Source organism: Papio anubis, chromosome 2 (assembly GCF_008728515.1).
Source record: "Papio anubis isolate 15944 chromosome 2, Panubis1.0, whole genome shotgun sequence".
In the NCBI taxonomy this organism is placed as follows: Eukaryota; Metazoa; Chordata; class Mammalia; order Primates; family Cercopithecidae; genus Papio; species Papio anubis.
In genome coordinates, this window is record NC_044977.1 from 186651026 (window position 1) to 186670097 (window position 19072).

General features: G+C 36.5%; 1 protein-coding gene across 11 annotated transcripts in view; it reads left to right on the forward strand.

The window, feature by feature from the left end:
* The window catches only part of IL1RAP (interleukin 1 receptor accessory protein), a 147597-nt gene that overhangs the window by 96786 nt on the left and 31739 nt on the right, over window positions 1–19072 (forward strand). For all 11 annotated transcript variants that reach the window (XR_004182356.1, XM_031663869.1, XM_031663875.1 and 8 more), the window contains 3 exons: window positions 10745–10910; window positions 14650–14721; window positions 18617–18743. Coding sequence is in view for 10 of the 11 variants with exons in the window: in XM_031663869.1 (XP_031519729.1) it covers window positions 10745–10910; window positions 14650–14721; window positions 18617–18743 (365 nt within the window). In the remaining variant the exon portion in view is untranslated. The remainder of the gene's footprint in view (window positions 1–10744; window positions 10911–14649; window positions 14722–18616; window positions 18744–19072) is intronic.

Here is a 19072-nt window from a genome sequence, read left to right on the forward strand (position 1 = left end):
TTCAATTCCTTGATTAATCAGTACTGCATTTTATTATTTCTGTGTGTTTTTTTCTTTGCCCTCGTTTGTGAGCACTGTCCATCTATGGTCTCTTCCACATCTGAGGGATTTGGAAAATGTTTTGTCAAAATATAAAAGTGTTGGAAGGTAGCGCTTGTAGCAGCAACATAGCCTTCGTATTGCTTCAGGTCTCCACATACACTAAAGCCAAAACCCCATGGACAGAATTTACAGCATAACTCAGTGACAGGTTATCCACAAGAACCACTTTTGATAAAGCCACCAACAGCCTAAGCCCATATGGGATCAGTGTTTGTGCGGAAGGAAGCAGATGGAAGTAATGTGGTGTCTGTCAGACTTGACAACAGGAGAACACCAAAAGAGCCAACAGGTGCTCACTGGAAAGTGTGATGAACCAACTTGAGAACAGGAGCTAAAATTGGGAGAGGTTTTGCTCTCTAATAGAGGACCGTGCAAGAGACCTATAACAAGAAGCTCTGAAGGGGTGAAAGAAGTTGTAGTTCCTCACAACTCTGAAATATGACCTGCCACATTGAGGAGAAGCTACTGAGAGTAGAATCAAAAGTAAACCGGATGAGGACAATATATAGGAAGGAAAAAGAAGGACTGGCTAAAAATGGAGCAGGAGAACGAAGCCAGGACATCTTAAGACCAAGACACCATCGTTTTGAAAAGATAGCTTGCTGAAGTTAGAAAATCCTTTTATATTTTAAAATTTAGAAAAAAACTACTATTTCCTAAGTGAGCTAAATGACATTTTAAAATGATACAAGATGTGAACGAATAATAAGAATTAGAAACATCTAAAAATTATATATATTATGTAACTCCATACAAACTTAGAAAATAAATCATTTTAGAAATGAAGCTAATCTAAGAGAAAGATCACAGAAAAAAAAAAAAGACAATAGATAATGCCTTAAGATCAATAGAAGGTGAAAGGGAGAAAAAATTAAAATAAAAAAATGACAAATACAATAAGTAAATTAGAATGGCCGTAAGAATATCAGATAAAGTAGACAGGATTACCAGAGATAAAGATGACATTTCATAATAATAAAAGGATCACTTTATCAGGGAAACATAAAAATAACAAAAACTCATGTGCTTAATAACAATGCTTCAAAAATATGCAGCAAAAGTTGGCAGAACTCCGGAGAGAAATAAAAAAATCCTACAAACACAGTTTGTTATAAATTTCAAAAGCTGAAAATTTTAAATTCTGTCTCTGCTTAAGTTGCTAATGATACAATTTGGGAGTCAACTTGAAGAGTCTTCTGTTGGCCAAAGATGAACAATTTTAACCAAAATAATTTGAACCTAATTTTAATGGTTTAAATCCTATGAAGTCAGTTTAAATTTATAAGTTTATAATGACATTTCACAAAATTTAATGAGTTACATTTGGATGATGAAAGGAAATCAGTTTATTATCTTAAAAACTGGTAAAGGCAAATAATCAAGTATTCATTCTGGTTTTCCTAGAGGACATGTAACATTGGGTAATGAAGTATTGTAGAGAGGCGCGTTTTGTAAAGTGTTTCTAATAATAAATGAAATTTTAATGATACAATTAGAATTATCATCACCTTGCAACTCTCAATAGATTAATAAATGTAGGCATCTAAGCATCAATGACTGCTAACATCACAAGACGAAAAACCATCAGACATGTTTCTTCTGATAAAAGAAGAAAATATTGCGTATTGATTCATATTACCAACTAATTAAACCTGAGTCCAGTTAAGCCTTTGGATCCCACTATCATTTTGCAGGACATATATAAATAACATAGAAATACATTGACCTGCAGCATGAATATATCATCAATAAAATCCAGACTATGTGAAACTCTATGGGCCAGATGTGCTGGGTTTTTCAAAAGATAAATTGTAAGAAAAGAAATGTCATGAAGAGGGACTGTATAGATTAAAAGAAACATATAAGACATTTAAAAAGTAGATAGCACTGTAGCATCTAACCATGCACATATAGGTGAAAAGTATATAAATAAAAACAAGGAAGTGATTTAACTATAAAAGTATAGGTAGTGACTACTTTGGAGGGTAGTAAAGGAGGCCATGGAGAAGCCATGGAGAAGGCCTTCAAGAGGGACTGGCAAAGTTCCTGGACCTGAGTGAAGCAAAGGCCTTTGCTTTATAACAACTCATTAACTCTTAGATGTGTTTTGCTTTTTTTTTTTGTATATGCTTTATTTTACAATAAAATGACTAAGAGGGATGGAGGGAGGCAGGGAAGGAAGGTAGAAAAGGAGTGAGGAAGAGAAAGAGATACAGAGACTGATTTAAGAGATTTAACAACCAACTGCAATGAATCAATTTTAGTTGGATCTTTTTCATTTGAAAAAAACTAAAGCAAATTATGAAAAGATCAGGGAATTTTGAACATGCAATACTAACGTTACTAATAAATTATTACTTTTTAAACATGATAATGGTACTGTAGTTATGCTTGCAGAAAGAGTCATTTTTTGGAGATACTCAAATATTGTTTAGAAATAAAATTATATGATGTCTGTGATTTGCTTCAAAATAATCTTGGGTTGCAGTGAATAGCTGTACATGAAATAAGACATAGTCTCAATTAATACTTGTTGAGGCTAGTAAAGATACAGGAACTCATTGTTCTCTCTCTGATTGTAATTTTTCATAGTAAAAAAACCTAAAAGATGGTTTAAAAATAATATTAACAGTTTTACATCAATAAGTGTAATATACCTTCCAGTTAAAAAACATATGTTTATTTACCCTGCAGTCAAGGTTTTAATCTCGAACCTTATTTGATTTATTAGTTTAATTCCCATACACATCCTGCCATTTTCTCCTCTCTTTTTTCCTCATGCATTTCCTCTGCCCGGAACATCCTTCTCCCTTTAGAACAGACTAAATTGTACCATCTTTATTAATTGTTCCTTATTCCCTCCAGCTGGAAATTATAGCTCTCTCATGTATTCCTGTTTATTTATACCTGTTTCAATATTATTTTTCACTTCTTTACTTTTTTTAGTCATTCATTCATGACTACAGATAGTCCTAAATTTACGATGGTTTGACTTAAGGTTTTTCAACTTGATCATGGGTTTATTGGGATAAAACCTCATGGTATGTCAAGTAGCTTCTTATGATTTGTGATGGGGCTACGGTTTTACTGAATTTTTATCACTTTCACATTATCATAAAGTCAAAAAATCATAAATAAAACCATCATAAGTTGGGGACCATCTGCTGTGTTGCTAGCATTAAATGTATTTTTGACTTAACCACATTTTTGACTTATGATAGGTTTACTGGTATGTAACTTTCATCATAAGTTGAGGAACACCTGTATACTAGCTGAAGATTAGCTGTGATCAATGCAACGTGCCGGGGCGGGGGAGGAGGGAACACCATAATGAATAAAATATATGCCCAGAGCTGTGTAGTCCCAAATAACCTCATAATTTAATAAAAATAAGTTTGTAAATACGAAGAATTTCTATTCTTATCAAAATGTAAACTTCTAAGTTTCATAAGAGTGACAAGGAGAAATTATTGTTGGTTTTAAGGAGAGAGAGATATGTATCCTAGAAGACAGCCTATTTCTTGAGGGCAAAGCTATGTAATGTCTTACTCTGAGTCTCTAGTGATTTCCAGATTTCTGGTTTTCATGAAAGGATGGCATGGTGCTATTAACCAAAGTATAAAGTAACAGAGGAGAAGCAGGTTTCGGGAGTAAGTAATGGGTTAGGTAATGCCGTGTTAAGTTAGTTGCTGATATCTCTGAGACATCTAGCTGGTGGGTGGCAGTGACTAGCAGGTAGTGGTTACATGATTATGAGTCTGGAGCTTAGCAGAAAAATCAGAGCTAAAGACAGAATTGGGTGCATTCATGTGATAGTTGAAGCACTTGAGAAGATTAAATAAAGTGAGAAGAGAACTGAGCTAATGCCATACTCTGGAGATACTATTCATGGGTAAATGGAGACATAAATTCTGAGAAGGAGACAGAAAAAGTCACAGCTGTAAAACAATTACCATGGCCAATATCCAACCATGTGCAGGTGACTAAAATAGACAAACAACATGGCCAATATGGTGAAACCCCATTGCTACTAAAAATACATAAACTAGCCGGGCGTGGTGGTGCACACCTGTAGTCCCAGCTGCTTGGGAGTCTGAGGCAGGAGAATAGCTTGAACCCAGGAGGCAGAGGTTGCAGTGAGCCGAGATCATGCCACTGCACTCCAGCCTGTGCAATGGAGGAAGACTCCATTTCAAAAAAAAAAAAAAAAAGACAACCACTGATCATGTTTTCTCTTATTTGATTAAGAAAAGATTACTAATAATTTCTAACATATTGCTTCCTGTTTCTCTACCTTTGGGTAATCACCTGACACCTTTAATCCTAACACTTCTGCCATCTTGGAAACAAAACAAAGGTTCTTGGTCACTGCATCCTCCTGTCTCTGTACAGCAGTGCTAACTTTGCCTTCTATTTTGTACCTTTTACAGTTATCCCCAAGCATCTACCCAGATGTCTTGGCCCTTCTTCAGCAATTCTTTTTTAGTTGTTATCAACAGAGGTTCCTACATCTGTTGATTCCTACTTCTATGGATCTATCTATTAATCCTCATAGACTGATTTGCATTACTAAAAGAGATGTGGTAAAGATGGTCTCTTTTAGTAACGCAAATCAGTCTATGAGGATTAAAAGATGGATCCATAATAATAAGTTTCAGGAAATTTGCTTTCCTGTTCTCTGAAAGATGAAAGCTGCTAATCTTAAGAAAGAAAGAGGAAACTCATATTTGTTACATTTCAGTGGTCACAATCCAGTGTGCTGTGTGCTTTATATTCATATGTAGCACCAGCTCTGCAAGGCAGATGCCGTATTTTGACAGATTAGAAAATGGCGATTCAGAGAGATAAACAATAACACCTAACATTTACTGAACACACGTATTATTCCAAATGCTTGATCTTCCTTAATTCTGTCAACACCCTTATGAAATAGGCTGTCATGTTTTCCCATGTTATAGTTGAGGAACGAGGTATAGCGTAGTTGAGAAATATTTCCAAGGCCACAGAACTAGGAGCTAAGATTCTACCCTCTGTAATATGTCAGGAAACCACACGTTTACATTTTCGTATATAATTTACTCAAAATAACACAGCTACTAATGGGAGAGTCTGGGATTGCAGGCCTGTTCTTTGTGATCACAAAAACTGTACTCTCTAGAACTGATGTAAGGAGGGTGGTCCAGACTTTACTTTTGGAGCTTAGGACGTTTTGGAAGGGCAGGGTGATTTTTGAACACATACTGGGGTGTGGACTGGACTGTGGGACATAGGGAGACCTGTGGATAGAGGGCCCTGAGAAATCAGAGGCATCTCAGACAAACTGAGGTTACCGGAAACAGAAAACCAAATGTTTACATTTCAGAATTGCTGAAGAAATGGGATAGGATTGGATTGTCCTCCACATGCCTTCTTTTTCTCCTTTTTTTTTTTCCCCCTGCATGGCAGAGTTTAGTTAATTTAGGACCCAGAATTCACAATTCTCTAATTCAACATTAGGTATTCTAGTTTAACTTCTGTGAGTTAAACTGATGTTCAGCAAATATTTGTTGAATAAGCCAGGTTTTGTAACTAGTCTGGAAAGCAAACCACAGTTTGTAAGTGATTTACAGAATGTCAAATAGCTGGCTTGTAAAACAAATTCTCAAATATACTATGTGTATAAATGGGAGACTGCCTGTTTATTCACATAGGAACCTCCAAACATATAGAAGTACAGACACAGGTAATGCAATCCTTTTGTTACTAATGAGATTAATTTAGGGTCTTTGGCAAGCCATCCTAACTTTCATATTACTGTATTAATTCTCTTCATTATAGTTTGATATTTAAAACTTTATCTCTTAGAGATGCTTATAAAAGCATAGACAATTTTCTCTTCTCACCGAGGATCAAAGGAACCATTTTATTGGATGGTTTATAGATTGCATTTACGACAGCTGCTGAAATACTCTCACCTGCTATTTATCAGAATAGATACCATTCTGGATGTAACTTTCCACAAAGCTAGTTTTCTTTGTACCCATACTGATTATTAAAATTGATATATTACCTCCACTTTTCATTTTTATTATGAAATTAATCAGAATTGGTCAAACATTTTTTATAGCTATCTCTTGGAAAATAGAAAAATATTTGCTTTTCCAGACTAGGTGGTATGAGGAAAGAACATTTCTGAAAACATGCCAGGCTTGGCCTTCTTGTTGGCATAGAGATATTGTTGAGAAGTCAGTTCAAGGTCTGTGTAGTAGGCCTTATTTTTTAAATGCCTGCTCCTATTTGATTTGACAGCTTAGATTGGTTCTCTATCTCTTTCCTTTCCCTATACTTCCTATATAGTGATTGGATTTTCAACCTCTAGTGTGAGAGAGTATGTATCATGTTTTCTTTCAGAGCCATACACATATAATTCTGTATGTGGACATGTATGCATATACATATAACATTTTACATAAGGTTTAGGGCCTCTAAGGACTCGAGATTCATGATTTAAAGACAAAGCCAAATTCAAATAGCTATGAAGTCTTGAAGCCACTTCAGGCCATAAAAATCACCTACTCTGCTTCGATAGCACTTCATTCGTATCTTGTCTTTGTTATTCTAGTGATTGTATTTCTCTTTTTTCTGTTCTAAGTAGTGACCACTCTTTTCCTTTCCCTTTCTCTTTCTCTTTCCCTTGAATAGCAAGCACACAGCATAAAACTGAGACAATTATATTGTACTTAGAAAGTGATTACATAGTTGAATGAATTAGCCTGCACTGTAAAATTCCATAGAATAAGCACCATTTGTGTTCTTTTCTAGCAATTGTATACCCAGCTCCTAACCCAGTGCCTGGACCATAGGAGGGACTTTGTAAATATTTGTTGTACAATCATTGAATGACTTAGTTCTGTTCATTGGAAAGACTAGTTTATCAACTCTTCTAAGACTTCATAGCAAAGTATATGTTTTATACCAACTTTATCTAGAATGCAAAAACTTCAGTAGATACTACTAACACTTCAAACCTTGTATCTCAGTTAAACTATTTGTATCATTACGTCTAATTTCCCTTTCCATTCTACAACCCACCACCCAGTGTCTTATATTCCAAATACTCATCAGCACTTATACACTCTATGAGCCCTCAACTCCATGCCTTTTGGGTCTTGGCTTCTCTCATTCATACCTTTGATCAGGAAACACTAATGTATCGAGCATTTACCGAGCACCAAGTATTGAGCAAGTTTCTGAACATGCAGATACGGAACTTATTACCCCACACTGGCCCTCATACAAGCGAATTTTCCAAAGGAGGAACTCTGCACGAAAACAGAATATTATAATATTGTTATTTAAGTAATGACAGCGAGGGAAAAAATTAAGACAATGCAGGTGAGTTCTTCACATTTTCTCCTGTGCCTGAAGTGTGTACTTCCCATGTCTACCTTCTTCCTCAATAGATGTTAATATTCTACTTATCATTTAAGAACCAGCCCAAATCTTTCTTCTTCATTAACTTTTTCCTAAGTGTTTTGTTTTTATTTCACACTCCTCTGCCCCTAAGTGTCTTTTATTGTGTTCGTTGCAATCTTCCATTAGACCATGAATAACTGTAAGTTAGAGTTGTATCATTTCCATGTTTGTGCCTTCACACAGTTCTTCACACATTGTTGGTTTCTTGAATGGAAACACTTGTTCTTACTTCATCATGACATTCCTCCACCGCACCCTTCCCCTCCCCACATGATTCATTTCAGTTGAAAGATCCCAGAGTCATTTCTTGTGTTGTTCTTTACCTATATGTTGTGGTTGGTTGCCACAGCAACCATAGCATGGTTGAAAAATCGCTCTTCTATTTAACTTCTCTCTTTTGAATTCAGAATGAGGAACTAACGGGTCAACTAGGATTGTTTGTCTTCTAGTCATACAAGTGTTTGCTTCATTGTGGAAATCCACTTACTGTTAACTCATTTCTTATATTTTAAAACATGTTTCCTATTCTTCAGGAATCTAAATCTATTTTTATGTTTGTTTTCTTCTGGATTCCAAATAAATGGTTTTGAAATCATTATAACATATTCAGGTTTTATTTTCAGCAATAGTTTATTATGTTTAAAATTGTCCTATGTGTCTTAGGCATGTGTGTTGAAGGGTCTAGACACAGAGTTGCTGATCAGAGAGAGCTAACCAGACACACAACAGGTTAATGTTAATAGACATTTGTAGTGTGACAATGCCCTGAATTACCTTCACACACATATTAGAATGTAAAATATTCACTTTATTTCTAAAATGTTTGAGGCCTAATAGCTTTGAAACAGCTACGAAAAGTTTCTTTCATGACATTCTTAAAGAAATACTGTTGACAAGTTCAGTAATAATAATTGACTTCTCATCCTCAAAAGTGTGCATCTTCAGTTTACCACTGATTGCAGGAATTAGCCTGTTTTAAATGATAGAGGCACATCACGCTTTTCACTCGGGCTGGCTCCAGGGATGGCACAGGTTCAGCGCTACTATATAGAATGAAGATACAGTATCAGGTGAAATATAAAGCAAGGACTTTGAAACAAGTAGATCCTAATTCAAATTCCAGCTTTAGCACTGTCTAGTGGTATGACGTTGACAGTTACTTTACTTTTCTAGGCCTTGTTCATTCATCTATAAAATGGAGGTAAAAGCATTACAAACTTTATGTGTTTGGAATAAGGATCAGATGAGACAGTATATGTTAAGTGCATGTCTCAGTATGGTTTTTATAGCCTCAACTCTCTGCTGAGGAGAGGTTTTCATTCTTAGTTAAGAAGCTAATGAAAGACCATTATTCAGCTTTCTGGAAAACTGAATTTCAGCTCTCTACTGTGTTATCTAGAATATCTCTGTCTCATTTTTTCCGTCTATAAAATTACAGTATATTTAGTCTGATCTGTCTAGTTCCCAGGGATTTGAGAACAGCTAAGCTAACAAATGAGGGGGAAATACCTTTGAACTTTTTAAATGGAAAGTACCACAAAAATAAAATAGTTCTATTGATACTGTAAACTCAATTCAAACCAAATCTGACAAAAACTTATAAGAATACAGACCTTTGAGACCTTATCCTTTGTGATAACCTAAGGATATTGATATCGTTCGCTGATGTGACAAGTGTCTAGAAGTATTGCTTATCTTACAGGAGAAGCTGCGTTGAAAAACTACGTTACCTGAGCTTATAGTAACTTCCTCTTGATGATCTTTTCCATGAAATGGAAGTTCAATGCTGTTCCTAAAATACACATTTCCTGTGACAAAGCATTACAAAATGTGCCTCAGTGTAACTGTTATATTTCAAAATACATGCTCCGGGAATTGAAGAAAACCTTAATCATACAAACGTTCAAGATGAAATATGTGAATAAAAAAAATTGAAGTTACAAGCTAGTAGTAGACTCCCAGAAATTTAAAGATGGAAAAAGCCTTAGAGATAACATAATCTTTTTGTCATAGGTGACTTACTGATATTTAAAAGAAAAACAAAAGCTTTTCTGAAAGTAAATGTTCAACATATATTTTTGTCACAGATAGTGTATTGATTCTTTTTCTCAAAAATGGCAAAAAGTAACAATTTAGCCAAATAGACTGATCATTTGAAACAGGATTCTAGATACATTGAATTAGATAGTTGTTGAATGAGATAGTTCAATTTCTCAATTTTAAATGTCAACAGTTATATGAAAATGTGAATTAGGAGCAGAAATACATTCCTCGATCTTGATCAGGCCCATAAAGATATTTTATTTTTAGTTCCTGAAATCTGTGATACTCAGTTATAAAAATGGGATAAAGATGGAGGCTCATGCCTGAAATCCCAGCACTTTGGGAGGCCAAGGCGGGCGGATCATGAGGTCAGGAGTCTGAGACCGGCCTGGACAGCATGGTGAAACCCCATCTCTACCAAAATTACAAAAATTAGCCACGCATGGTGGCATGCACCTCTAGTCCCAACTACTCAGGAGACAGAGGCAGGAGAATTGCTTGAACCCAGGAGGCAGAGGTTGCAATGAGCTGAGATCACGCCACTGCACTCCATCCTGGGTGACAGAGTGATGAGACCCCATCTCAAAAAAAAAAAAAAAAAAAAAGGGATACAGTAAAAGAAAAATACAAAACAGTCTGGAAATATCTGATACAGGGAAACAACAGGGCATTTAAAAATGCCAAAATCAGACATCTAAATTGGGGCCTAGATTATCAGACAGAATGACTAGATTCTCAAATTAATATAATCAGTGAAGAAATATTACAAAAAGAAAAAGAATTGCTTTCTAAATAGCAGGTCTTGCAGTTGCTAAAGTTTCCTTAGTCATTATTTCAAAACTGTAACTTTGCTTTACTATCAACATAGGATGCCCAGAATTTGATCCTGAGACAGGAAGCCTGTGTTTTTGAAGTCACATCTTAGTTTAGAATTTTAATTTCTCATGATCAGAAAAGATAATGAGATGTTTCATTTATTCTTCACAGAAATCTGGTCAAATACTTGACCAAAATAGTATTATAAAAACTGCAGCATGAATATTTAGGTGTTCTGTGCAAAATTAGATGTGAGTGTGCATGTGTTTGTGTATTTTCTATGTATGTATCTAAAAAGTAAACTTTTTTTTTTTTTTACTTTTTCTAGGGCTGTTATAAAATACAGAATTTTAATAATGTAATACCCGAAGGTATGAACTTGAGTTTCCTCATTGCCTTTATTTCAAATAATGGAAATTACACATGTGTTGTTACATATCCAGAAAATGGACGTACGTTTCATCTCACCAGGACTCTGACTGTAAAGGTAGTAGGTAAGTGTGATTAGTATCCAGTACACACAACAAGCATGTGATAATGTTGTTATGGTTTTTAATAGTTTATTACACACTGGTATGTAAATTGTATAAGAAAAGAGATTCATGTTTTTTGTTTACAGCACTGTCTCAAACCTTCAACAATTCCATGCACATCGTAAGCATTCAGTAATTATTGGTCAACTGAATGAATATGTGAATGAATGAATGAAGTAAAGGTAGTTTGGGGAGGGAAAGGAGCACCAGACAGATCTGCGTTCAAATTCTGTCACTGCCACTTATTAGAAACATGACTTTGAACAAGGCCTGTGTCTTTATCTGTACTCTGGAACTAAAATTGATTGAGAATATTTTTAAAAATATTCAGATTGTATTAATGCAGTTTCAGGCAAGCAGTGGAGAATCAGTGCAACACTTTTGTCAAAAGAGTATTTTATTTGGATTAAGTAAACTCTATTTTTCTATATACTGAAACTGCTGTAGCTACTGCTGAAGGTATTTGCTGGCAATAATGTTCAACCATTATTTTGCACTAAGAGAATAGGGGATGAGAAACTAGGAAAGTGGAAAGGGCAATTCTTTTTTTTTTTATTATTTATTTATTTATTTATTTATTTATTATTATTATACTTTAAGTTGTAGGGTGCATGTGCATAACGTGCAGGCTTGTTACATATGTATACTTGTGCCATGTTGGTGTGCTGCACCCATCAACTCGTCATTTACATCAGGTATAACTCCCAATGCAATCCCTCCCCCCTCCCCCCTCCCCATGATAGGCCCCGGTGTGTGATGTTCCCCTTCCTGAGTCCAAGTGATCTCATTGTTCAGTTCCCACCTATGAGTGAGAACATGCGGTGTTTGGTTTTCAGTTCTTGTGATAGTTTGCTAAGAATGATGGTTTCCAGCTGCATCCATGTCCCTACAAAGGACACAAACTCATCCTTTTTTATGGCTGCATAGTATTCCATGGTGTATATGTGCCACATTTTCTTAATCCAGTCTGTCACTGATGGACATTTGGGTTGATTCCAAGTCTTTGCTATTGTGAATAGTGCTGCAATAAACATACGTGTGCATGAAAAAATGCTCATCATCACTGGCCATCAGAGAAATGCAAATCAAAACCACAATGAGATACCATCTCACACCAGTTAGAATGGCAATCATTAAAAAGTCAGGAAACAACAGGTGCTGGAGAGGATGTGGAGAAATAGGAACGCTTTTACACTGTTGGTGGGATTGTAAACTAGTTCAACTATTATGGAAAACAGTATGGCGATTCCTCAAGGATCTAGAACTAGATGTACCATATGACCCAGCCATCCCATTACTGGGTATATACCCAAAGGATTATAAATTATGCTGCTATAAAGACACATGCACACGTATGTTTGTTGCAGCACTATTCACAATAGAAAGGGCAATTCTTAAGAGTTGACAAACTCCTAGCAAACCCAGAAATAGAGAAGTAGTGTCAGGATATATGGCTTTTGGGGATGACCCCTCAATACCACTGTGTCCACTATATTAAGAAAGATAGCATATTTGGGTCTTATTTTGTCATACCCCATCTTTTAATAGATGAAAATATTAGGCTCATTGACAGGAAGTAACCTGTTTAGAGACACTTAGTGAATTACTTGAAGAAGTAAATCTAAATCCCGGGTCTCTGCTCAGAGCTTTTTCTACTGGTCTGACATGATGTAGTGTAAGTTAGCAACAAAAAGGCTTTCATGTAGTGCGAATAGTATTCAAACAATATTGTGATCACTTCTCTTCTTTTTCTGCTTACTTTCTAAATAATGCTGAGTTGGGGATTAATTCATAAGAAAAAAACAGACTAAATTTTAGAAGTCAAATGAATAATGCAATCTTGTATTCATCTTGGCAGTTGTTTCTAATATATGTACTTAAAAGTATGCATTTTGGGGGAGTTGGGAATAAGCATATTTGGTCACCCTGATTAATAGATTTAAAAATTCACAGCTGGATCTGGGCACTGGGGGTTTCTTTCTCAAATTTCAAGCAACACAAGTTTGTTGTTTTAAAGCTTCAAAGTATTGAGCATTTATTATATGCTAGTAGCGTATCCTTAATATATATTATTTCTCATATTGAAACTGTGATATGAGATTTAATTATCCTCATTTTAGAGTTATGAAAAATTAGCTTTTCAAAAATTAGGAAAAACCAAGTAACTTTGCTTTTGCATATTTATATGGTTAATATATGGCCAAATCAGGATTAGAACTTGGTTATTAAATCTTTGGAGCTCATACTTTTGAAGACAACACTAACAACTCTATTCAATGTATTATTTTTTAAAATTTAGGAGTATTGACTATTATAAAGAGCAGCAATCTCATAAACAAACATTCAACTGATAACTCATCATCAAGTAGGCTAATGTGCCGGCCTTCACATCATGATTGTGAATTCTCCATGTATTTACTCATTAATGTAATACTTATTTAACCAGGTTGCATACTAGACAGTTTGGGTAATGTTGTGAAGAAATACAGAGAGAAGAAACAACTGATTAAGGCATGAAAGCAATTAGGTATTATGTAACATAAGACATCTATCTCATGCAAGCTTTGGAAAGCTTTGTTAAGCAAACTGACCTGACGCATGGAGGGTATTTAGTATGTTTTATTTGTTTCTTTGTAAAGTGAAAACTATTTTTTTCTATGCTCAAAACACTTTTGTCACTAAAGGTGTGGCTTTTCCACACCAAGTAATTCTCACCTTTTCTGAGGACATTAACTGCATGTCGTACAGTTTAACTCAGTTTGACACCAGTTGTCCAGAGTTAGCACAGACCCCACAGGTGAAGGACTCCTTCCTAAAAGACTGCCCCACCCCCTACTTTAGATTCCAATCACAAGCAGTAGGTTCCAGGTTACCCACAATTCTCCCTGAGTTGGCTACAAACTGAAGATTCCTACTACTTCCTCCTCAGGTTCTGTGATTTGGTATAACTGCTCACAAAACTCAGGAAAACCTTTTACTTTCCCTTACTTGGTTATTATAGAAGATATTATAAAGGATTCAAATGAGCATCCAGATGAAGAGATACATAGGGTGAGGTCTGGAAGGGTCCTGGGTTCAGAGGTCTACCCTCCCAGCTTCTAGATGTCCTTACCAACCCAGAAACTCTCCAAACCTGATTGTTTAGGGTTTTTATGGAGATTCTATCACACAGGCATTATTGAGTAAAAGGACTGGAAATTTCAGTCACACTCCCAAGCTTCCAGAAATGGGTGAGAGGCTGGAGATTGTGTTAATCATCTATGGTATTTCTGGCTACTAGCACTCATCCAGAAGCTATATAGGAACCCTAGCCACCAATCATTTCATTAGCATGTAAAATCCACCCATTACTCCAGAGATTCCAAAGGTCTCAGAAGCTCTTGTGTTAGGAATTTGGGACTAGAACAATGTTAAAACAAAAGATGCTCCTATTACCCCTATCACACAGGAAATCACAAGGGATTTAGGAGCCCATGTCAAGAACTGGGAGCAGACATCAAATCTGTATTTCCTTTATTTTATGCTTTGCTTGTTTTAAATGAATGAAGTGCAGTAATTGGGTATATCTTGGACTGTAGGCCTTCTCTAAAACAACCGACAGACTATGCCAGGAAGTTAGGCAAGGTTCAAAAAAGGGCAGATTTTTTAATAAGGCTACGTGATTTAACATCATCTCCCTTTTTTACTTCCTCTAACACAGGCTCTCCAAAAAATGCAGTGCCCCCTGTGATCCATTCACCTAATGATCATGTGGTGTATGAGAAAGAACCAGGTAATTACAGCTCTGTCTCTGAATTTCACTTAGATTCTCTTAATTACAAGGAATAAAATGTCATTTAAGTTAATGCAAGAAAATAGACCACTGTTGTAAAGAAACACATGAATTGAAACTGAAATGTCAGAAACCAAGGCAGCTCTGGATATCAGTTACTTCACTGATGCCATGGGCAACTCAAGAATGTTTTGCCTCACCCTCGGTTATCTGCTCCCTTCTCCCTCTGCTAGCCATCTTCCTATACTGGTTAGTGATTTCTGTTTGATGCAAACTTTAGCTTGTACAGGGCTTTGGTTTACCAAGGCTGCAACATGAGCAGAAGATTTAGACATCCTTCAAGCTCCCACTCCATTATGAAAGGTCGGTGGTGGATCTTGAAGGCAAGACCGTGGATATAATAGGTAACAACTGATAAAACTAGTGGACCTTGATGCAGAATACTATTGAATGCTTACTGTGGCTCTTTGGTTCTTCTTTTAGTTTTCATAATTTTTCGCTATAGACAAAAATCATTGATAACTGACCAAATAAGGGATAAGGTGTTGCTCTTTTGACTCAAAGTCTCCCACGGTTAAGTGAATAGGAAGCTATAGAAAATTTTTAACATTTTCTATGTTGTATTGTTGTATCACTTATAATAAATTCAGTCCAAACCCAATGAGAAGTTTTAACCTAAATAACAACAAAGAGAATAGCTCTCCAAAAAGAAAAGGATTTATTCAGGAATGAATTGCAGATACCAATCCAGGAATATGACTGCTATGGCATCCCATGCGGGGACCATAGTCATGCCCAGAAAATGTAGGAACATAACAGTTTTGAAAGGCAAAGTGAGGAAGGTTACATAAGTTGTTTAGAAATAATTATCCTTGGTTATAAGAATCAGTAACAGGGTAACATCAGTACAAGCTTGACTGGCAATTGGTGGTCAGACCTCCTCGCAGAAATATTGTTTGTGTAAGAATCATGCTGGCCTTTGTGCAAGATAGTGGTGTTCAGAGTCCTTGTACTAGTTTTTATAATAGGCATGTGTGCGTGAGGGCCCCTTTTATGTAACCTCCCAACTGTTTTTCGTTAGAGTGTGGCACAAGTGACTGCATTTTGACTCTGACAGCTTTCACAGAGGTATAAAAGAGCATCTGTTTAAAATGTGCTAAAGATAATAGTCTGTTGTTAATGGGTGAAAACAACTGAGAGGATGCCATTCAATAAAAAAAAAAAAAAAAAAAAAAGTGGAAAAAGAGGTATGTAGTTGTTAATGGAAAGCTGACAAACACAGGAATTGTCAAAATGCATCCTCCACTTGAAACACCTCTTGTTTCAGGCAGTGCCTATTTTGTGGTCGGTAGGGAGTATGTAGGATATGTATCAGAGAATGAAAAAAATCAAAAAGTTTATGGAGTGGTGGGTGCAAGACACATACAGCCCCGATGAGTATCTCTGGGCCCTATCTAAAGGATCTTTGAAGTCTTCAGCTCACTTTCCTTAAGCCATAAGTACAACCTGTCTGACATGCCTGCAGTTGCTAGGCTGCTCAAGTGGCAGTAACTTAAGGGTGATGTTTCTGAGGGTGCTCCCTACCCACACGGCAGTGGGGTCCTCATGTGCTCGCTGTGCATTTTTGCAGCTGGCGACTTGAACTGGATGATGCACAAGCACCATTTGTTTGCCAGTAAGTTAACACGGATGTGGAACATGGATGTGGACCTCTTTGCCATCCAGTATTTGGATGAACACGGAGGCATAAAGCTTTATAGACCTTAAAACACTGATCATTATAAGCAATCTTAGGGTACATTTTGTGCATCCTTCTGATTATTTCTATTTGGTTCCTCTTGCCAATAAGCATCAGAAAAATTGTATGGAGTCCTCTTTGGGGTAGGGATGCTAAGTCTTCATGCAGAAGAGCTGCATGATTTCTGCAGAGCACAGTTGGGTAGAAAGGCTGTCACATTAAATGTTTATGTTTATCTAGAATTAACATGAGTAGGAGTAAAAGTAGCTGTGGCATCAAGGCAGGCAGCAAAGCATTCTGGAGCAGGGGGGCCGGGGTGGCTGGGGAAGAGGCTGATGCAAAAAAAAAAAAAGAAAAAAAAAAACCCAATTAAAAGAGTTCAGGACTTAACAAAATGAGATTTGACCTGTGCCAAAACTATTTTGAGAATTTTAAATATGACATTTTTCCTGGTATGAATAAATTTATAGCAACAAACAATAATAAAGATACAATTGATCTTGTATGTTGTATATGTTGGCATAGAAATTCGATTTTACTCTAAAAAAAAGATAATAATGATCAACATAGATGGAGAACAATGCCAAAAAAAATCAAGAGAAGTTTGAAATATGACTTGCTTTGTGAAGCACAGAGAACACGGCAAGAGGCTGAACTTCCTAGAATTAGCTATGGCTTATATAGTCATGTGAATACTCTTCCTGCTGCCAGGGTATACCCTAATTAATAACATAAATATATTTGTCTACCTATCAAACTATGCTGACAGAACGATTGTTGAATCCATGTTCCCTTTGTCTTTCTTAGTGACATATAGATACGGAAAACTGGAGGAAAAAAACTTAAGGACATTGCATTGGGAGGGTAGATAGAGTATGGCCACTCAGTCAGATAAGCCTAAGTTCAAATTAGGGTGGCGATATAATTCATCATCTAAACTAGCACACTTTCTGGGAGTAAACATAGCCACTACCTATTAATATAGGTAACCAGGAAAGCAGGCGTAAAACAGAACTGTTCTAGGCAAACTGGGATGTAAGGTCAGTCTAGGTCAAATCCTGGCCCTTCACTTAATGATTTAACCTAGGAATATCATTTAGCATCCTTAAGCTTCAACTTTTACATTTGGAAAACATCGATTTTAAAAAATACCTCATAGGGCTTTCGTAAGATTAAATAAGACCATTAATAAATATAAATATTTAGCACAATAACTTGTACAAAGTTCTTAGTAAGTACGTTGCTGCTGCTGCTGTTACTACTGTTTTCTGCCTAGGGATCTCCCTAACCTCATGTTCCATCTCAGAGGGATAGCATAGAGTTTTCTATTTTTAAGTTATCTTGAAATTTATTGAATGCACCCTGATAGCTGGAGCATTTCAAGGTGGGCCTCGTCAGCCAGATCTCTCTTTCCTGGCCAAGGACTGAAGATATGGAGAACCTATCCTTAGTCACCCTTCTTGAGGAAAAGAACAAAGGAGAAGAGCAGTCTATGGAGGTCTAGGGCTAAAAAGGATATTGTCAGAGACTTTTTTTTTTTTTTTTGGAGATGGAGTCTCACCCTGTTGCCCAGGCTAGAGTGCAGTGGCACATTCTTGGCTCACTGCAACCTCCACCTCCTGGGTTCAAGCAATTCTCCTACCTCGGCCTCCCGAGTAGCTGGGATTACAGGTGTGCGCCACCACGCCTGGCTAATTTTTATATTTTTAGTAGAGACAGGGTTTCACCATATTGGCCAGGCCGGTCTTGAATTCCTGACCTCAGGTGATCCGCCTGCCTTAACCTCCCAAAGTGCTGGAATTACGGGTGTGAGCCACTATGCCTAGCCTTGTCGGAGACTTTTTAAACAAATATCATCATTTTAGAATATATTTATATTAAAAACGGTCACTCTGGTAATTTTATACAAAGTTAATGGGCTTCTTTATTTGGTTTTGCTTGTTTGTTTTGGAATGAAGTATGGTACATTACCTTATGGGAGTCGACTAGAGAATTACTCATAAGCAGGGTTTCAGGTACACATAACTCGTAGCTTCTGATTAGTCAGAGAGTAGAACCAATATAGCCATGTGAAGGATAAACACTAATGGGTTACCTTCGTCTTTATTTTTCTTTTCTTTCTTTCTTTTTTTTTTTTTTTTTTTTTTTTTTCTTCAGGAGAGGAGCTACTCATCCCCTGTACAGTCTATTTTAGTTTTCTGATGGATTCTCGCAATGAGGTTTGGTGGACCATTGATGGAAAAAAACCTGATGACATCCCTATTGACGTCACCATTAATGAAAGGTATCATGGGGGCCAGCAAGGGAGTGACTAACTTTTTTTTCTCAACTTAATGATCTCTGATGTGTGTTCTAGTCAACGAAAATGAAAATTCTCATTTTTCCCTATCACAAAAATCGGCAAGATTTTCAAATCTTTGGTGGCTGCATCCCAAAACAGGGTTACTGGACTAGCAATGCGAGGAACAGATGCTGCCTGATAACTAGTAGAGAACTGAATTAGAATGTTCTGAGGCTGAGCATCTTCATCAGATTGTCCACAGGACATGCACCCTATTGTCTTAAGCCCAGCAAGATTCACACATTTATGATACCCACATGGAAGTAGAGGGA